At 37.9% G+C, this 22486-nt stretch overlaps 1 protein-coding gene across 1 annotated transcript in view; it reads right to left on the bottom strand.

The window, feature by feature from the left end:
• SLC26A7 (solute carrier family 26 member 7) overlaps nt 1-22486 on the bottom strand; it is a 75754-nt gene that overhangs the window by 34465 nt on the left and 18803 nt on the right. The window contains exons 3-6 of the mRNA XM_076332169.1: nt 20475-20647; nt 10166-10330; nt 2995-3147; nt 1493-1575 (exon numbers count right to left, since the gene is read on the bottom strand). Coding sequence (XP_076188284.1) covers nt 1493-1575; nt 2995-3147; nt 10166-10330; nt 20475-20647 — 574 coding nt within the window. The remainder of the gene's footprint in view (nt 1-1492; nt 1576-2994; nt 3148-10165; nt 10331-20474; nt 20648-22486) is intronic.

The raw sequence follows: 22486 nt of genomic DNA on the forward strand, positions 1-22486 counted from the left end.
TATTTTACTTTAATAACATCTGTGAAGAACTGCAGGAGAGAATTTGTACAGGAAGATGAAACAGTTTCAGATGGAGTATTCCATCTGTAAACTTCAATTTGAGAAATTATGAAGGGATCCTTATAAATTAGCTCCCCCACTGACAGATAAAATCAGCAACCATTCCCTAATTTTGTAATGCGCAATAAAAGAAACTCTACTGTATTTTAATTTTTTTTTTATAGTTGGCTTTCCTGTGAAGTTTAAACCTTTTAAACAATTTAGTATTCCTGTAGGTGATGGAGAGTATGGACATTTATCCCATCTAATGGAGACCTTCTAATGGGACTGCAATGAAATGCCTCAGTTAAGAATCGAATCACCCCAGATTGTCTCTGTACTCCACGAAAAGATTTCAGTCTCTCCAGAGCACAAATCACACCACCTAAGAGCCAAACCACACTCTGAAGGTTTCTAATGCTCTCCACTGACAAGGCAGTTAGTTAGATATTTCAGGTAAGTGCCTAAAACTACATAGGAATGATCCAGGCTTCTGCTTGTGTTTTTCAACACACAGAATCTTCTCCTGTGAGGTTAGACAGAAAATAAGCTCCTGATTAAAGCTGCACCAATTCAGTTTAGCTGTTCACAACACATATCGAAAGGGCACACTTAGCCCTGTTTAATCTCGGATACATAACATGTAATAGCATGCCCTAAATACCTAAAAACAATTTTCTTTCTCGGTGACTTCCCTTATTTTATTTCTATCAGTGCAAGCTGCACACATGTACTCATGCTGTCTTGGACTTGTACTTTGTGAAATTTAGGGAAACCCTGAAATTTCCAAAAGGAAGATTACACAACAGCTGTGCTATTCCTTACCAACCATTAGAGTCTGAACATTCTCGGACATCTAATCTAATTTCTCTTACCAGCTGATTATACTGAATGGTTTTTTTTTTCCTTCTCTTCAAGGTCATGGAGAAAAAAATATCAGCGTCTGTAGTCAGAATGCTCTTTTCTAGATTAAGCATACCTAAATCCTTTACATTTCCTCAGAAAGCACATTTTCTAAAATTACTATATAAGTGAGTGGAGAAGAATGAAGTGTAGTAATCTACAAGCCTTACCTCATTGCAAGTCCTTTCTGCTACAATAACCCAAGGCAACCCTCAAAAAGCAGATTGCAATAATCTTGTAGAGAGTGCTCTGTCCTCCTGTCATACATCCATCAGCCATCATCAGGTACTTAGTACCTACTTTTTATTCCATAAAGTAATGAAAAAGCTATGAAAATGTACAAGAAAGTCTGCATTTTTATGATGCTATCTGTACAGATATATACCTTGTTAACGTGGGGTTGAATTGTGAGAGAGTATTTGAGGAGGTTAGAAATGAACGTAATAGATTTTTGCCATTTCTTATTTCAGAAAACTACTTTGACCTCTTCAGAGATTGTTCTCAGAAGTAAACATATTTAAAAGCCACAAGCTAATAAAAAACACATTACCCTTCAGGAATATGTCCCACAACTTCTAGCCCATAGATGTATTCCATATCAGCATAGTAGCAGGCAACGGATGTAGCAATTATCTATTGATTCAACACAGAAAAAGATGTTATGTTTCTATTGCTTTTAGCTTCTCACATGGTCCCTATCATTGCCATACCTAAGCACATGACAGTGTTCATGCATTTATCCTTAGATCAATCCAGTAAGACAGGGAAATATTATTATGAAAACTTTCGCAAATGTGGAAGAGAGTCAAAAGAAACTAAGATCTGGACACAGTAATGAATTTAGAAAAGGTGGCTGAAGAAGGACTATGATGGAGTTTGGACGTTCTGTGTTAATGAAAGGGATCTGTACGAGTCTTTGTAAATCCTCAGGAATCTTGCTAACAAGTGTCCAAACTGCCTCTATGCTACACGCGCCCCAGAGCACTGCCATTCACGTGAGCAGCTTAAAATAATTCATAATTTAGGTGCTCCTGAGTGGTCTGATTCAGCTGATGTTCTCTGAGCACATCTAATCCAGACTGGCAGTGTCGACTTCAGCACAAAACATAGCAGAAGATGTGGCTGCCTCTTATATTTATTTTCCTGCAGGTATAAATGTCGCTGAGGGAGTGGAAAGTTTGGCCCTGAGGAGGTTCAAACTCACTTCCCATACTTTTTATGACATGGACAGACAAATCCCAATAGAACAGGCACAGGTTCCAGTCCGTGATCCTCAGTTTGCTGGCACATTTTATCCAGCATTGTTTAAAAGGCAACACAGAAACAGATCTTAGAGCAGGAACCAGAACCACACTACTTTCTCTTCCAGCATTTTGCCCAGGAAAAATTCCTCTTTTGTAAATAATTTTTTTCCAGCAAAAGAAGAGTAATTGTGATGATCCACTCTGAAAAGCACCTTCCCTTCATTTTTTTTTTTTATTTTCTTTTGGAGGTCTAGAGAAATACAGAAATCTTCTGTCCTGGTGCTGGTTATCTGACTACAGCTTAATCCTTAAAGTAGGGATTTACGACGCAACAGCTAACTTCAATCTAGCATATGCCATGTGAAAGGAAAACTGTAAGTAAAATTACAGAAAGCAATAGCTTAGGTATTTAACTTTGTTGCAGATAAATAACAAGCAACATCTAAGCCACAACTACCCAGCACAAGACTTGCCTTGAGTTACAATGTGCCTGTTACTTTTCATTTTCTGTTTCAAATTTCTTACACTTTAGCATTCTAGGCTTCATGTTCATGTGACTATGGAAAAAGTAGTAAACACGTGAAAAATATTATACAAATTGGGAATGTATGTCACTTCTTTCTTAATTATTTAACCAAACTATTTCCTGTTCTTACATTTACAATACAGCCATGAAAATAGCTATCCATTTAATAAGTGGCAGGTGTGGCTGTGGGTAACTATAGACAACACAGTAAACTTCAGCAGACTAGTTGAACCACTGAAAGCTTTGTAAAGCAAAAAGTCTGGTGCTTGATTTTGTACTTACCAAAACTAGATCGATGGGAAGAACAACTTTAATGTTTCTCTGAAATTTCTCATTCAGTTCTTTAACAAGAACAAGCACCACAATGCTCAGCAAGGAGAGAAGTAAAGCCTCCAACTGAACTGATCTGATATTCTCAAATATGTAGGCATAAATCTACAGTGAATGGCAAATAACAATCACAGATCAAAAAATATATCATTTTGGGTCACATGCTATGGCATATTCTACACAACTTCAGACATCTCAAATAATCTGTGAGAGTTGAATCGATACTGCAGGAGCTGAGTCATCTGACAAACTCGCCAACAATTAAGATTTTGCAAGGAAGAAAATCGCCAATTTAATTATTTGCTAAAATACTATGGATTTTTCAAAACTCAAAAAAATGCAGTGAATATTTGTATATATGAATTTACAAGTTTCTATTGGTAGAAACAAGCAAGAAAATTCCAGTAAATGTGATACTTATCTTTTTCTTATTCAGTTTCATTAAATTCAGTGAGATAAATATGTTGCACAAAAATGTTGAGAGAAACCTACACACACAAAGATTAATTTTCAGTGTCCATAGCTCATAGCATCCATCAACTCTAATAGTAAAAGTTACTTCTGAGGAAAAATTTTAAAAGACAGAAAGGAGGGGGAAAGAGAGGGAGAGAGAGGAAGATCCAAAACTGAAAGAAAAATGCAGTAGTGCCTGGATGGAAAGAGAAGCAACAGGAATTTTCCCAGAAGATCATCCTCTTGAGGGCATCCTCTCCGGTGCATGAGGGAATCCATCCAAAGACTTTTCCAGAGTAACTGTATAGCGTCAGCAGGGCACACTCCATCTCCCTGTTGGTTGCTCTTGCCCATTTACGCAAACAGTGCTCCATGGAGCATGCGTTGATCAGGTCCAGATGCTGCACACACTAATTAGCTGTCAAGCTTTGTGTACGTATGTTATTGGCTAGTTAAATAACTAATATTATCTACTAAGCCCTGTTTCTTTCCCTAGCATAAACTTATAAGTTAAAAGCTGCAAAGCAAGAGGTAAAAAGAGAGTAGGGGAAGCAGGGGTGATTCACACATCAGTGGCAAGTTCTTTCCAGGGGAAACTCTCCATGGCAAGGTGCGGGAATTACAGGTGCACGGGTGCGAGGGGTGAGGCATGCTGGACCATGAGGTTCAAAGTCCTGCCACAGCGGGCTCTGGGATGTTGGGGAATGGTTACATCACTGCACGTGAGAGGCAGACTGCAGTGTTAGAAGAGAAAGAGGAGACTGGAGCAGAGCTATGGGGAGCTGCAAGTGGGAAGGCCACAGCTTTTCAAAGTTTAAGGTGTGGTGCAACATGCTGTAAAACACAGAACAATATAGTTGGGTCTATGATGAAGAAAGGAAATATGGTGCTGAATATAAGGAACATGTGGAATAGAAATACAGAACAGGAATAGAATGACCAATGGTGATGAGTAACAAGGATCTGATGAAGAATACAACGTTGTAAGTAACAGACTCAGATAAATGCAGTTGCCTTCACACCAGCACAGATGCCACAGTTACCAGTGAACTGTAATTTCAGTTCTACTCTGAATTTGAGGGTCCAGAAAATGAGGCATAAATCGGTATCATAACAGACTAACAGAAAGTAATGAAAAAATTCACAAGTTTACTGGAATGGTTAGAAGGGCTGAAGGAAGGTAGAAGAAACCTCTGTCCCACTAAACAGAGAAATAACCAGACGCCTATCACAAGTTATTTTCAGGCCTCATGAATAAAAGCTATAGTCTATTTCCTGGAGGAACAGAGAGGCATGAAAATAGATATAATACACATGCTTACTAAAGCTGCAGGGGAAAAAAACAAGGTAGGCTCAGTCCCTTGAATTCTGCATTTATATTCTTGGAATTATTGTGTAGCCTGAAATGTAAACCATATAGAGAACAGAAGTTAAAATCTAGGATGTAGATTTAGACTGCATCACAAGTAACTTCTTTTTAAACCACAGTATTAAGGATAATAAAATCAAGCAACTGAGGCTTGAAAAAATAATATTAAAAAAAAAAGGTGTTTTCTCTGGCAACAAATAAGATGACCACTAAACTAAATGAAAAGTGACACTTGTAGTTTTATCAAAATAATGATTAATAATTTTCTGCCCCAGAGAACCTATTCTCAAATACATGTATAATGCTGATAAGGTTTGACAGTTTGGAACTTAAATACATATATTTATACTGGACAGGAAAAAGTACTAGAAAAATTATCTTAGGAAAGAACCCTGTTCTAGCAGAAAGGTGGTCAATATGATGATACTATTTTTTTCCACTATTCTGATTCTGTCACTCCTTGAAGAGATTATGCTCATTTTGAAGAATGAGTAAATTACAAAAAACTTCCAATTTTTCCTCTCTCACCCTAAGAATATTTTCATAAAAGGGGAAAAAAAATTAAAACACCTCTAAAAATGGTTGCAGAAAAAAAAAAAGACAAAATGTAATTTTCCTCATAAAGAGGAAAATTTAGTCCAGGCCTTTGAAATTTAGCCCTTGGACTTTTGATTAAGGATGCGCAGTATAACCCAGCACAAACGTTTCTCAGAACCCAGGAAAACATTTTAAAATCAACTTGTTAAATAATATGATCTATACATGTCATAAATCTGAAGAATGGTAATGAAATCACAGTTTTTAACTACATATTGCCCCACTGTAATCAGACAATGTGGATTGTGTCTTGAGTGCCTTGGGACTAGTCTCTGTACCCATAATTTTCCAAGAATGCATTTTCAAGAGAGCACAGGACTTGGTGCAGTGCCCAAGCAGAAGCTGTGATTAATTAGGACGAAAGGAGGCAATCTGGAAAACTATATTGCAAACTGTGCCCACAAACTCACCAAAGGCTGAGCTAGATCTAAGGTGAAGTGGTAAGAAAAGGGAAGAAATGGATTGATTCCTAATAGTTGAAGTCAAAGAGATGTGGGTTTATTTTGAAATGTGTCTATTGAAGTGTCAGCATTAGCTATCCGTGTTGATGGCGTTCAATTTAATTTTCCTAGACAAAGTGAGACATAAGGTTGGGTGAATAATTTTAATGAAGGATTACAAAGAAATATGCATAAGCTTTTAGAATTTGTCTTTCTTTACAAATTGACTAAAAAAGAAGCTTCCATTTAATTTTTAAAATATATAGCCAAATCTTGTAGACCTTTGTCATAGCTTTTTCAGACTTTGCAACAAACATTTTATATGAACTGCCTAGTGTATTCCTGAGTGTTGCTCTTCAAATCATACCCTTCAGTGTGTAGTCTACATCAGCCAATAAATGAAAAAGAATGGGACTACCAATGCTTCGTAGCTCGTACGAGTTCAGTAACACCAACAGCCCTATCCCCAAAGTGTCTGTAGTACACTGAAACAATTCTGGCAGTAATACATAAATATTAAATTGGTTATTACATCAGACTAAAGAGCTTCCACTGACTAGTCTGTTCCCAGGTAACCATTCTCCGAAAACCTAAAAACACCCATTTCACTATATGACCGGCAAAGCCAGGAGACCATTTCACAAACCACTCACAGGGTCTTCAGAAAAAAGGAGCATGTGGCTTTTAACATGAATGTGGTTAACATATACTATAGCTCTCTCTCTATACTATACAGCTCACATGTTATACTGTCCAGTCAGTTACTGTACTCATCTGAGGTGAAAGTGTAAATCCTAAATGTAAGCACCTAAAGCTCAAGCTTGTAATAGCACTGATATCGGATTCAAAAGAAATATTTGTAAATTTTTAATCACAAACATCATCATGAATTCAGTATTTCACATATTTTGATGATGCCCTTACTGAAATAATGTAGAAATTCTGTAGCAGAATTTAGTTTGATATTGCAGTGTACGAAGCAAATTCTTGTGTCATTATATAATTAACAAAATTTAAAAATACAGCAATAATATATTGAGCTGTTTGCCTCTTGTTTTTTATTTTTATTGCTAGTTTTGTGTAAAAATTTTTATGGAAATGATCTGACAATATTATGAGGAATCAGTGAACATTTTGGCAATTGATATAAATTTGCACATAAGTGAAAAAAGCAATATTCTAACTTTGCACACATATCTATACAGGCACTGAATGTCCCTATTCTCATGGGAAATTAACGGCTTTGAGTTCCACTATATTTTCACATACTTTCATAGGGTAATAATGAACATTGTAATGGTTTATACTCTAGAAAGAACATGTAATAATGAAATCCTCTGAGTTCTTTTTTTTTTATGTATGCATGAAACCCCAGAATATTAGTTCTAAAATGAGTATAGACGCTGAAGCAAAAAAAAAGAATTAAAGGAACACATTAGTTAAAATACTTAATAAAGTTTAACAGTAGATGACCTCATTGCATTTTCAAAAATGTTTCATTCTGATGTTTGTTAGACAAATGTAACATACTGTGGGGAAAAAAGTACAGGCAATTCTTGTGAACTGTATAGGGAACAAACTGGAAAAAAAAGGAACAAAAAAAGGCCTGATAGCAGGAACATGAAGGTTTTTTTGGCTAATTGCAGCACAACCACAAGGATTTTGCAACAAACTTGCAACACAACCACAAAAGATCCCGCTTTGCAAAGTAGGTTTGTTATGTTGCAGGAGTTCATTTTGCAGTACTGCGTTTTCTCAGAAACTTGTGGAAGGATAAATATATCTACACATGGATAAAGGGCAAATATAGATATGTTTTTCTGTTGTCAGATATTAAGTAAAACTTGATGACACTTTTCTTGGCCCTTGTAAAAATTAGATCTCACACGTAGTCTTCCCTCACCATTTTTCTTCTTCACCTTCACCTTGCCTTTCCCATTTGTAAAATACCAATTGATGCTGCAATGTGCAGCTCTATTGCAGTATTACAAACCACGTAAAAGGAAAATGAAATTTAATAAATTACATAAACTATGTGTAAACACAAAAATCCCATAGGCTCAATGCCAGTGTAGTAGATTTGTTCTCCATATAAAAAGCTCATTTTTACATATTTAATCATGATCTCACTTGCTATAAAGAATCCATTTTACTAGCTTGCTTTACTTTCAACTCTCCTATCACACTTTATTAAACATTCTTATTCTTGCTTTGCCAACCCAAAGGCTGCCTGAGGCAAAGCAATCAGCTTTGTGAGTGGGAGGTGTTCTGGAGTGGAGAAAAAAAAAAATGTAAGCAAAAATACCAGTCTTTGGGTTTCAACGATTTGGAGTAAAGCACATGTCCGGAGAGACATGCCAAATTTGCCTTTCACTCTCTAGTAACATGTGCATACTAACATATATCTAATTAGTATAATTTTCATATAAAACTACCATCACAGAAAAAAATGATTGTTAAAATCTAAATCTGGTGCTTCTGACTGAGATACTGGACCTTCTTAAAGCAACCCATAAGTCTGAACAGATACCAGAAACCTTTTAAAATACTTGTACGGTAAAATTGTCCCTTCTAAATGTGGAGACTTTTTTATTATTCTTTTAAGTTGTACAGAGGGTTTTTTGTCTGTTCATTTGTTTTCACACAATTCTACAGAGCAATTCAAAACCTTAAAAAAATCAGGAAATTTTTTCTTTGGAAAATGTGCAAAGGGCTTTGATTTCAAAAGTGAAGTGAAGGGCAAAGAACTTGTTTCAGATAGATTAAAAAATATGAGGGATAAGGGAACAGATTTCTTTCAAAGTATTTTAACGACATCATTTATGATATCATCAGCCCACCAATGTGGAAATATTTCTTTGTATCACTGCTGTTCTTTATTATTGCTCATAAGGTATATTTTGATTATGTCTTGGCTGTGGTACTTAACACCAGTCATCTCTACAAGATGACAATATTCCTATATGTAAGTATAGTCTCCATGGAAACGCCATGAAAAAGAGGCTAGTCACATTTTATATTAAGAAGTATTTATGAAAAGGTTTTTAAAGACTTAAAAAATATTTTAATATATGATGAATCATTTGTAATAATCTCACAGGCCAACTGACTACTCAAAAAAATGGCTATGACACTTTTAGTTATGTCCCTACAAGATAAATTACTTGTGTTTATTTTATGCCCCTAATTCTCATTAATAAATTGGTCCTGTAAAAAACTTACCAATGGATTATCCATATGAAATGTTATCAAATTTATAATACTGTGAAATAACATTCTAAAAAGCAACATCTCCTTACACAGAGTTCGCATTAACAAATTTCCCAAAATAATAGGAAAAAATAAAGAGCAGAGCAGTGCAAGAAAATATAGTCAGTGCTTTTAAATAAGGTGTCTTAATATAGTGGCTAACTAGATGAAGGCTCACTTCATCTGGTAATCAATTAATTTCTTGCTATTGGTGCAATGTAAATATCACTTCAGCAAGTAAATAAAGTTTTATTATGAGCAAAATATCATTCTGACAGATACCATTGTAATACTACTAATGCTTCTGCCAAGAGATTATGCTCACAGCACCTAAACTCAGGGTTTGCTGGAATAAGTTACTGTAAAGAATATGTTCTCATATCTTTTATGCAATAAGATTATACAACTTTGCCCTTTAAGGTTTCAGCCAACAATATCTACTTTCCAAAGGGAGTAACCATGATACTATATGAAAGGCTGTATACATTTTATAAAAATTACCTTAAAGCTGTACACTTGCTGTGTTTATGGCAAAGCATAAAGCAATAAGTAACATATCTAGGGTAATTTTTGCATAGGAGATCCACAAATCATGGGTCATTTTCCTTTTATCACAATGATGGTCAGGTTTCATTCAGCAAAATATGAAGAAAATACATTTAGAATGATATTTGGATATATCCCTCCCACATGCTGATCCAGAAAGAGTTAACCTTCCCTGAACAAGTGTGTAATTGCTTAGGATAATAAATAGAATTATTGATGCTGTAATACACATATTTTAAATTGATTACTGTATCCTTTCAAAATAAGACCCATTCCAGCTAATTCTTCGTCAAGTTTTCCTGATCTGGTCTTACAAACAGACCTAGCAAGATGAAGGTTTTTGTATTACATCTTCTGTTCATTCACATGCATGCATAACAAATTTCTTACACTTATATATAGCCAAATAGTGCAGTTATTTAAGAAAATGTTAGCTAATGGAATAACCCATCTCTTTTACTGAACTCACATGAAAAAATCCCAGTGGTCCCGATATATACGGCATTTTCATTCCCAGCAGATATTTCACTTGTGAAGTCACAACGTGTGTAGCTGCTCCTGTTGTCATCGCACTTATCACTGGTTCTGTTAACAAGAAAGTGGCACTGCCCAACTGCAGCATAAACATCGCTACCTAAAAGGCAAAGGCATGAGTATCGGCAGTTATAATAAAATACAGCTTCCTGGTGGCAGGACAATGAGCCAGGGTCCTTTTAATAAACTGTAAGATCAATGAGATAAAGATAAAAAGCAAAAGTCCTTTGAAGGACAACTATAGCTGAAAATGGAACCCACTGAAGCTCTATGGGTTTACCTGCATTATCTTACTCACATCACCAGTTTACCAGACTCTAACATTAGTTTAGTAACAAAAGCAGACTCAGAGAAACTGTCTTCACGCAATGCTTAGTACTCTCTCCCACTCAAATACGTGAGCACAATAAACACTATAAAAACATCAACTCAATAAAAATATCAACTCAACACAGCAACATGAAGTAAAGCAACTCAAAAGGTGAAGGTGGTGCTACAACTCATTCCTGCTTCACTGCTATTCAGCCTGAGTAAGCAAAAGGTTGTATCTTGGTCCATCTTACCGACTGCCAACTTGTCAATATCAGGATTCCCAAGTTAGTAATTTCAACAGCTACTAAATTTATTAGGTGCTAAAACTACAGAAATGAGTCTCATGGTGAGACCTCCATCATCCTGCGGAGCCCTGCCCTGCCCCAGGCTGCTGCATCATCAGATTTCCCTTCCCACGCAGTCACACAACTGCTTTGCTCCTCCGGCGGACCCTTAGCCTCCTGATATCCCACTGACCCTGCACCTACGGTTCAATATACCATAATATTTGGTGCTCTCATGCTACAATATCATAATATCAAATACGTCAAGTATCACCAGTCCACTACCTCTAGTTACATCATCCTCATACGCTGAGGTTTCTGGTTTTGCAGATATTCAGGTAAGGGAGCAACAGTAGCTGCTTCAGATGACGGAGGATATAAAAATACTTATCTCTTTACAGAGAAACAGGGATGTTTATACGGTTATGTGTTCTGTATGGACAAACTTTATAAACTTATAGTAAAAGTAAAGTATTTTAAAGACCTTTAAAATCTACTTCCTGTGCATTTGAGAAATACTTGAACTAACTTAAAGTAGAACATGTGTATACAATCAGGAAATTTAAAACAGAAAGAAAAATTCAACATCCAATTTCACAAACACAATCCCATATACAAACTGGACTTCTCTGCTAGAAAAAAAGAATAGACTTTGGCTCAGCTATATTTGACCTTGAAGATTATTTCAGCTTTGTTGCAACTTTTACAGAAGGTATTTCAGAGTACAGGCATATAATGAAAGAATAATATTCCTCTCTAATTCAGGAATCTGGACTACAGCTGAATCTACAACTATTGTAGATACTTTGTAGGAATATAGGACAAATACCCAAAGTATTATTGTGTACTACTGTGTTTTCTCCCCTTATCCCAGACTGCAATCACTCTTTTCCTCTGAAGAATGAGATTTGACAGCTCTTAATTCTTTGAACAAGGTTGTTACATACCTACAGATGCTACTGTGGTTAGCATAACACTTAATCCTTTTCTGATCCATATTAAGATTTTAAGTTACATTTAAATTATCTCCCCTTACAATGAGTTCTGCAGATTCATTAGATAAAAAAGCAGTTTCTTACTTCCATAATCTTTTGCATTTGCTATTCTTCTGCCTGAAAAGTTACATGCTCTTGGCACAGAGTTGCTTGTTACAAAACTTTCTAAGAGGATTATTTTGTGTTTACCATACTAAATATCATCCTTTTGGAATATATCACAGCCTCCTTTGCTTTATTTTGGTTTTTTTCTGAAGCTAAAAGAATCATTTCCAAATGTTATCACTCTTTACGCCTGAATACCATTTATTTTTTCACCATAAATCTCACCTGTGTACAGTGAGCTACGAGTATAATAGCACAAAAGAAACAAAAATACCAAAGTGAGTGGCTTTTAATTTACCACAAAACCCTCTAGTGAGTGATTTCCTCTTCCATCTGAGAGACTAAATTTGAGATTTTTGTTTCTATTTCCCACTAATAACATGTGGATGGCTCTGTACTACAAACAATCAGAACATTGATTGCCATTCAAGATTGGACCCCAAAAATGATAATTACTGTTATATCCTCAGTAAGTAGTAATTTAGTTAGTGAGGCCTAAAACCGATAATTACTAACTTCAGATATTTTGTTTAGCTGTTTGTTCTCACAGTGTGCCTATTCATATATTTAAAACATTGTTCACAGTAGCAAAGTTCAATAAGAATTAAATTCTCCCTTCCCCAGTGAATTTTTGTTTGTTTTCTAAGATCAGTTTTTATTGTATGGATGTGAAATTTCTAACTGTGTAATAGCTTAGTTTCCAGACAATGAGATGGATGTTTATTTAGCTGTGGAATCAAAACCACAGAGGCAATTCTGTGAACTACATAATACCACAGAGAAGTATTAGTTAATACTAGCATTTCAGGGAAAGTTATTAGGGTGAATTACAGGGAAATGGTGTAATGATTGCACAACTTAGCAACTTCAGCACCACTCTCATATTTACTTTTTCTTTTTACTTTAATTTTTTTACTTTAAATCTTCAGCATTTTAGGGGGATGTTTCACAGGTAGTAACTAAAAGGTCACATTTCAAACATACTTTTTGTTGTTTGTTTATAACCGTGGGTTATGTAAAATACATCCAAACCATGAGTATGGTTTCAGGTAGACAATTTCTGTAGCCACTCAGTTAAACAAGCAGCAGCCTATGCTTGGTCCCACGTCTGTAACTGCAGAAGGTAGTTCAGGACTTCCAGAAACAAAGGCATGCTTCATCAGTGTGTACATCCTACTCTTTGCTTACATTATAGTTAAATAAATGTAATGTGCATCCATATATCTTCCACGCTGAAGATCTAATAATGAAGCAACCAGAACAGAATACATCTGGGGAGGAGGGTGTAATTTTCAGCATACGCTGGTATGGGAAACTCCTGCTGTCCTTGCAACATGAGGAGTGTACAGAAACTGCTTAGATCAAGACGGGGCAAAGAGTTGTTTTGACACAAGCCTCCCAAATCTAGTTGCATGTGAATTGTCTTGACAGACATACTTAAAATTTTTAGCATTTATACAGGCCCAGATCAACTCTCCAGTTAACCCTCCGCGCTGGGCAACAGGTATATAGCTTGGCTGCTTTTTGGATAAACACCATTTGAAACTAAGCTGAGCTGACAGCACACAATTGCATCACATTGCATTACATCATAAAATCTTTCACTCACTAAGCAATAGCCAAAATGTAGAAAATTCAATATTCTTAAAGAAATGTCTAATAAACTACTTTATCTTCGCTGTGTTTGTGATACTCATTTTTGCAGGTTTCCCATCTTATTTTCGAATATATTGTATGATTTTTCTTTCTTCTTGATGCAGACAAACTCCAGGCAAAACTGACAGTGAACTGTCAGAACAGCAAAAACTGAAATACAAAAAAATGCCAAAGGCAAATAGCTTTCTCTTTTCATTATTTGTACTAAACTGGGCTTTTCTTAAACTGTAAAAGGAACAAAATTTTCACATATTTTAGGATTGTCTCCAGAATTTTTCATTTTTCCAAATTTAGTTCTTAGGGGATGAAGGAATATTTCAGAGAGAGAACAATCACAGTAACAAACATGGTTTGAAAGGCACATGGCTCTAGTTTCTTTGTGCAACTTTTTCAGGACATCACACCATGTAAAAAGGCTCATTAAGACGTAACTTTCTTGAGATAAATTTTACTTTCACCAGGTATACATTCTTGATTAAATTAATGTGAATGAAGTCAGGAGCTATCAGAGAAAGGAAAAAAAAACACAGGAGAAAGTGAGGGAAAGCAGCCTTGAGTTAATGCGCAGTAAAGGAGAAAAGATCATGGAAACAAGCTATAAAACCAAGTGATTAGACAGAAGTGGTGGAATGTGGGATTTCTAAAAAAAAAATATAGGAAAAAAAAAAGTTCAAAATGGAAGAAAGATAATGCAAACGGAACCTTTTCTTGCAGCTGTCTTTACTGCTCCATAATTTTACTCTGACAAGTAGAAGAGAATGGGGATTTATCCAGAAGAGGAAGGAGTAATTGCAAAAAGCAAAGGCCTCTATGTTCATTAATTCAAGCCCTTTTGGTTCTTGTCCACTTGCAATACTTTCTTCCCATGACAACGCGCTCAGTTTATTATTGTTAAAATTCCACTCTCACTGTGTAGTCAATCTCACTTTATGGCCAGTAAAAATTTTTATCACATAACGGCTCTTTGGAAATCACTAATCTCGAACTTTTTGCCTACAGCAATTGAAAGGCTGATATCATGTTACCTGCTGCTTGAATTCGGTTTTGGAGAATGAATTTTAAACCCCTCAAAATACCATGTTCTGGAAGGTGCGGCTTTTTTTCACCATTAAACCGAACAAAAAGTGATGGGACTCTTTCTGATCATTTGCTGCATGGGCTAAGAATCATAGAATCATAGAATCATTGAGGTTGGAAAAGACCTCTAAGATCATCGAGTCCAATCGTCAACCCAACACCACCAGGCCCACTAAACCATGTCCCTAAGTGCCTCATCTACTCGTCTTTTAAATACTTCCAGGGATGGGGACTCAACCACTTCCCTGGGCAGCCTCTTCCAATGTTTAACCACTCTTTCAGTAAAGACATTTTTCCTTACATCCAATCTAAACCTCCCCTGGCGCAACTTGAGGCCATTTCCTCTCGTCCTATCGCTAGTTACTTGGGAGAAGAGACCAACACCCACCTCGCTACAACCTCCTTTCAGGGAGTTGCAGAGAGCGATGAGGTCTCCCCTCAGCCTCCTTTTCTCCAGGCTAAACAACCCCAGCTCCCTCAGCCGCTCCTCATAAGACTTCTTCTCCAGATCCTTCACCAGCCTCGTTGCCCTTCTCTGGACACGCTCCAGCACCTCAATGTCCTTCTTGTAGTGAGGGGCCCAAAACTGAACACAGTAGTCGAGGTGCGGCCTCACCAGTGCCGAGTACAGGGGCACCATCACTTCCCTACTCCTGCTGGCCACACTAGTTCTGATACAGGCCAGGATGCCATTGGCCTTCTTGGTCCCCTGGGCACACTGCCGGCTCATGTTCAGCCGGCTGTCAACCAGCACCCCCAGGTCCTTTTCCGACAGGCAGCTTTCCAGCCACTCTTCCCCAAGCCTGTAGCGCTGCATGGGGTTGTTGTGGCCCAAGTGCAGGACCCGGCACTTGGCCTTGTTAAACCTCATCCAATTGGCCTGGGCCCATCGATCCAGCCTGTGCATGTCCCTCTGCAGAGCCTTCCTACCCTCGAGCAGATCAACACTCCCACCCAACTTGGTGTCATCTGCAAACTTACTGAGAGTGCACTCGATCCCCTCCTCCAGATTATGGATAAAAATATTGAACAAGACCGGCCCCAACACTGAGCCCTGGGGAACACCGCTCGTGACCGGCCGCCAACTGGATGTAACTCCATTCACCACAACTCTCTGGGCCCGGCCGTCCAGCCAGTTTTTGACCCAGCGCAGAGTACACCTGTCTAAGTCATGAGCCGCCAGCTTCTCGAGGAGAATGCTGTGGGAGACGGTGTCAAAGGCCTTGCTGAAGTCCAGGTAGACCACATCCACAGCCTTTCCCTCGTCCACTAGGCGGGTCACCTGGTCATAGAAGGAGATCAGGTTGGTCAAGCAGGACCTGCCTCTCATGAACCCGTGCTGGCTGGGCCTGATGCCCTGGTTGTCCCACTCATGCCTTGTGAGTGCCCTCAAGATGATCTGCTCCATAATCTTCCCCGGCACCGAGGTCAGGCTGACAGGCCTGTAGTTCCCCGGATCCTCCTTCCAGCCCTTCTTGTAGATGGGCGTCACATTGGCAAGCCTCCAGTCATCCGAGACCTCCCCCGTTAACCAGGACTGCTGATAAATGATGGAGAGTGGCTTGGCGAGCTCCTCCGCCAGCTCCCTCAGCACTCTCGGGTGGATCCCATCCGGCCCCATAGACTTGTGAGTGTCCAGGTGGCGTAGCAGGTCATTGACTGCTTCCTCTTGGATTATGGGGGGTTCATCCTGCTCGCCGTCCCTGTCTTCCAGCTCAGGGGGCCAAGTACCCTGAGGATAACTGGTCTGCCTGTTAAAGACTGAGGCAAAGAAGGCAGACTGAGGCAAAGAAGGCAAGAAATAGTAGGTGAAGAAGGCAAGAAGATGAGGTCAGCCATGGGGAGTATCTCTCGGAAGGAAACAGTACAGACTGTGAGCCTCTCATTTAGTATGTTGTATTGGTTATCCCAAAATCAGAGGTTGCAAAAGTGAAGACATCTATGGACCATCTGGAGACAACAGTCAGACACGGACAGTTCAGCTTGACTGAGTCATCAATTTAAAACTTTTCTTGGCCTGTTTCAGTAGATTTTATAATTGGTAGTTTTTGGTCTTTTGAATTGCAGCTCTTAAGTTCATTGCGGATGGCTTGAGAGTGTTTGATAGCTTCTGATGGTGTGTGGCATGAGCTTTCCTCACTCCAGGACCTGAAAAAGACTTCTTTCTCTGGTCTTTCTGGACTAACACGTAGCATGCTGTACTGTAATTGTGGGAACCAGGACTCCCATCCAGCCTAGTTGTACTTTTCAAGATACAGAATATAAGCCTGCAAGAAGTTATTTCCACTGTGAAAGAAAAATGAACTCTTCCTGATTATCACTGTATGATAAAGACTCATGTTTGTACCTCATGAAAAACTATATAACATAGAACAGTGCAGCATAATTTTCCCTACAGGGAAACAAAGCTTTGGACAAGAATATTATCCTTACAAAAATTTCATATTCAAATGTGCTCCTTCATTATTAAGCAATCTGATAATAGACCATGTAAATTTGTTCTCCTGGTAACCAGAAACACTTTTTGTTTCCAATATTGTACATCAGCAACTAATTATATGTAAGTTTTTAAAATACAGTAGCTGAAAAACTTACCAGTAAAAATGTAGAAGACTGGAATACAATAACCAGCTATTTCTCATTTACAGAAGAGTAGCACAACTGAAGTCTGTAGCACTGCGGTCCTTAAGAGAATAAAGGTTTTTTTCTAGGATAAAAATTATTTTTTTCTCACTTTGAACTGAGAGCAGCTTTCCTCTATTTATTCAGCAAATTTAATGTTGAATTTCAGTTTAGTATGTTGAGGGGTTTTTTAGACACATATATTTATGCAAGCATTCTTCCACATATAATATACTAATAGGGGGGGGAAAAACCTTACCCAAAAGCTTTTTTGAGGATTTTTTGATGCTATAAAGGCATCATCCAATTCTAATTACAAAATTCTTCCACAGGCATCTGTTATGTTCTGTTATTTCCTCTCCCATCAATACCTCTGAGGTATTTAATATCAGGGAATAATTCCATTAACTTGATTAGCTTTCCATGCCCTGTTTATCTTTATAGAGTAGCAGTTACACAAACATGAAAAATCTGCATAATACCTTCCATTCTGCTTTTAAATATGGAATAGTCTCTGTGAATTCATTATATTAAATTGTTTTGGTAATTACAGTTTTTATTTTATGTTTACTTATTTTCTATTTTAATACTATGTTATCTTCATCAGAATGCCTCTTAAGATACCTAAATAACTTCCCTCTTTTATGAACACTCCCTCAAACATTAGATTTAAAAAGCAGTTTAGGAATCTGAAATTTATTACTTGAAAAAAATTTAGGCAGCTAAGCCCCAAGTTTCAAATCTTATAAGCTCCACCTATTCTTGTCTGATGATCAGAAACCAATTCTAATTTATTTTAGGTCTAGATGGCACTGAGATTCACAAAGCCTGCTCAGAGCTTGCCTCACACACAAACACACACCTATGATCTTCACAAAACACAAAGCAGCCAACAGCAGTTCATCTCAAAAACACACCTCTTCCCTTGTGATAATAAAATAATGACTCACTATTTTGTATGTTTTTTCCTTTTTTTTCTTTAACATTATTTGCTGATTAGAGTACTTAGCCAGGCTACTAGAAAAATAGTATCAGATTGCTTTTCTGGACAAGGAGGTTCCGGTCTTTACCTACTATTTCTAAGAAGGAGCCAGCTGTTTTGGGAAGGGACATTTCATCCTTTGTGTGGAAGCTGCCCAAGGTACGGGATAGTCATAGCATCAGTCAGTTTTGTGTAATTAGTGGCTGGTTAAAGCACTGCATTTTTACTTTTTTCAGTATAAAGAAACAGTCTTATAGTGGACACCATAACCCAGGTCTGCCCCCTTCCCAGGAGTACCATCCTAATTACCAACCACACTGACAGTTCCACTTCTTTTTGTATTTCAGGATGTCTTCAATAGAAAACTGTTGCCTCAAAATGCATCACATCATTATTCTTCTTGTCCCAGAGTACCTCATCTATTCCAGGCTACTCATTAATTTCTAGTTTAATCTGATGAGTAGAAGCAGGTCACTGACTTAGCTCTCCATTACCAGCAAGATGTCACCTAATCTGGGAATTGCAGCAGCTGTTAGCCAGGAGACTGGAATCATGATGAGAAATGTGGATTCCCATGCTTAACAGCACCTGTGATGACGGCAAAGTTTAGTCACAGCCTTGGATCCAGACTTTCACTTGCATATCACATTATCAGCAGCTTCAAGGCACTCCTCTAGGAAACAAGTATTTTAATCTGGCGTCTAACCATTAAACTCTCATAAAGGACTAGTGGCAGCACTACAAGCACCAGCTGCATTAGTATGACTCTAATGCAAGTGACATTACTGACCTGGGAGAGGAGCCCATGCAGGTGGCACAGTTCCCTATCAGACCTGCTTTGAAGATGCAGGCAGAGGATTTTCTAGTTCTTCTCATTCCAATCAGGCTTAAACAGGGGACAGGCTGAGATAAGTCAGTCGGTGCGGTTGAAGGCATATGAAAAAGCAGAACTTTTCAGAATGAAAGAGTAAGAGGTCTAGAGGATTTACACATCTAATGGGATTCTGCAGCAGCTAAGCAAAAAAATTCTGCATCGGATTTTGAAGTTAAATCAAATGCAGGCACCAACTTCCTGCTTGAGGCATTTTGGCCTCTCTGGGGATGATGTAGGAGATTGTCAGGCTTTGAGCACAGCACTCCCACATGAAGAGCTCTGTACATGCTCAAAGGACTCTGCTGTTACAAGCACCCTGCACACGATGCAGTGTTGTGTTGCACACATTGGTGCAACAGGACAACACATGCAGCAGCCAGGCACAATCAGCATCAGCTCTACTCTTGTATGTTGTCTGTAGGGTTTCCCTCATGCTGCTATCCCAAGTCATAATTCTGTAACCAATAAAAGAATGAAAAACATGCAACAGAAATGACCATGCTTCTTGATATTTCCTACCAACTAACATAAGCATATGCCCCAGTTCCTGCTAAGCGTGCAAGGCACTGGAGATCCCGTTCAGGGCTCCTTTGCTCATCCTTTGCATAGTAGAGGGATCCAAAGCACCAAGTACAGGGGTACAAGTTTCTTTCAGGAGGCCAGGTACCCAGGAGGTGTTGTAATGTTGAGTGCTGGAACATTTCTTCCATTTTAATATTTACAAGGAAAGAGGGAAGCCACCTTTGAAGACCTAAGTAACTGGCAATGGATAAAGGAACTCAGCACTTGTAGTCGGAATAGGAAAAGAGAAAAAATTTAAAAGACCTCTGATCATTTGAATAAGCTTTGCAGAATCATTTGAAGAGGTGTTTTACTAATTTATTTCACTTTAACGATGGGTGTGTGAACTCTAAAGAAAATTTAAAGATGTTTTCCCTACTGTTTTTAATTATTGAATATTGTATAATATTTCTTTTCAAGCCAAGAGCAATAGAAAACCTCAGGAATATGTCAGTGCTTACCAGGACCTGATTCATGTTTTGTCTCTGAAGGAGAAGGAAAGGGAGCACCAACAGCAACTAAATATTATATTAGAGCTGACTGAATGTGGTTTTACTTCATATTGCAACACTCAAGGAGCATGTATACAGACAATTACTACATCTCAACAAAGGAGCAGTAAATTCTTAAAACACATTAATTTCATTATTCATGAACATCGGACCACACCCGTGGTCAGTTTTTCTCAGAGAAGTGAAAAATAATGTATTACAAAAGTCATAGCTGTCACAAATGCAATGCAACAGTAACATACAGAATATGTGTTCACCACTGACCTGAATGATTCCTCCTAGAAATGAAACTGCTGCTGCAACTCCAATCCTCTGCATTTCAAACTCTGATAGGCCCAAAACTCCTGAATTATTGCTTGTAGTGAAATTAGTGCTGACTGAAGGAACAAGACGCTCAACTGCGTTGGCAGATATTAAGGAAGTTAAAGCAAAAGTTCCTATAAAAAAAGCCACGCATTAGTCACTAATGATTCTATATCTGTCTGTACTCATGGTCACTTTTTCAAAATTTGGACATTATGAGTGAAAGTGCCGTTTTGTGCATTTCTGTCACGCTAAGGACAATTTTTAAGGTAATCTTTTTATGTAACACACATTTCTTCATGTAAAATACCATTTGTACATGTGAATTAAATGTCAAATTTTTTTGTGAGCATATTCATTTAGACGTTAACAGAAGATGTTCAAACACAACAACTCACAATGATTTCAAGTTATCAGAAATGCTTTTAACTCACCTTGGATGTGATGAAACGGCTTTTTGTCTGAGGATCCCAAATGTTCACCATTCAAATTTCTAGGACAATTAATTCATGTTGTATACATAGTACCTAGCCCATTATAGTTAGTGGATGTGTATGTTTGAAAACTCAACAATCTGCACTCTAATAAATGGAGGCAGATTATGAGAGAAACATTTATTTGCTGAGAGAGGTAAAGCAAGTTTAATGACACACAGATAAATAAGGATGATAATTCAATATTAAAAAGCACAAACACATCATGCAGAGCTCTAAGAGCATAAGAAATGCCCTACTATGTCAGACCAATGGTCCGTCTTGCATAGTACTCTGCCTCCAGCTGTGGCAATCGTAGGTGTTACCCAGGGAAAGCACACAAGCCTGGCCACTTTCTGCAGGCCATTCCCCTCATAATCCCTCAGCATCCATAGCTCTTGTGTTAGGGAAGCACATCCTTATCTGACCCTTTAAGTTTTTTATTATGGACTAGCATTCATGAATTTGTCGAACCTCTGAACCTGCTTGTATTTTCTGCCTCCACAATATCCTCTGGGAGCAGGTTACAGAAGTTCACCATCTACTGTAGTATTTTCTTTAATCTATACTTTAAAAGTTTTATAAAGTGATCTCTCACCAGTTTCACTGAGCTCTATTTCTACTACTGCAGGACACGGTGAACACAGTTCTACCTTCACCTTGGCCTTCATAGAGTAAACCTCCCAGCATGAATGCCTTGGTAACCTACCAGGGACACCTCCACCCTGAAAAATGACCACTAGGTCCTACCTTTTGCTTCTGATCCTTTAACATGCTAATAATTAATAAAAGAACTTTTCTTTTATCACAAGGGCAACTTAGTTTCTTTAGTAACCTTTGGTGTGGAACTTTATCAGTAGCTGTTTCACCATTCTGATATCTTATTCAAAGTATTTCCTTTTTCCATGTGCTTACTGACACTCATACAGTACTCTAGGAGGTTAGGGAGGTAGGATTTTCCTTTACAAGAGTCACATTAAATCCTCTTCAACAGACTCTGATTATACATATCTTTCAGTGATCTTATTTTTTATTATAGTCTGTAATAATAGGGGTGCAATACAGGTCTGCAGTTCCCAGGATTCCCTCCAGAGCCCTACTGACAGATGAAATTACACTGGTAACTTGACAGTCCTGTGGCCTTCTCGGAAAGGTGTCCCACCAGTTTCTTTCCCAGCTTCCTGATTTTGATGTATTTAAAGAACCTTTAACTACCAGTTTGATCATCCTCTCCATGGCACTCTTAAAATCCCTTTTTTTAGCTTTCTAATATTCCTGCATATGTTTGACCTACCACATTTCATGGCTTTCCTGCTCACCTCATTTGGTCAAGCTTTCCATTTTTCAAGTGCCAAACTCTTCCCTATGACAGTCCCCTTAATTTTCCCATTGAGCCATGAAGGGGTTTTTTGGATCACATTTTCTTTTTTGAATCACGATACACATTTTACCTGGGCCTAAAATACAGTTTTTTTCAAGCAACATTCAGGATACGTGTAG

Source organism: Aptenodytes patagonicus, chromosome 2 (assembly GCF_965638725.1).
Source record: "Aptenodytes patagonicus chromosome 2, bAptPat1.pri.cur, whole genome shotgun sequence".
Lineage (NCBI taxonomy): Eukaryota > Metazoa > Chordata > Aves > Sphenisciformes > Spheniscidae > Aptenodytes > Aptenodytes patagonicus.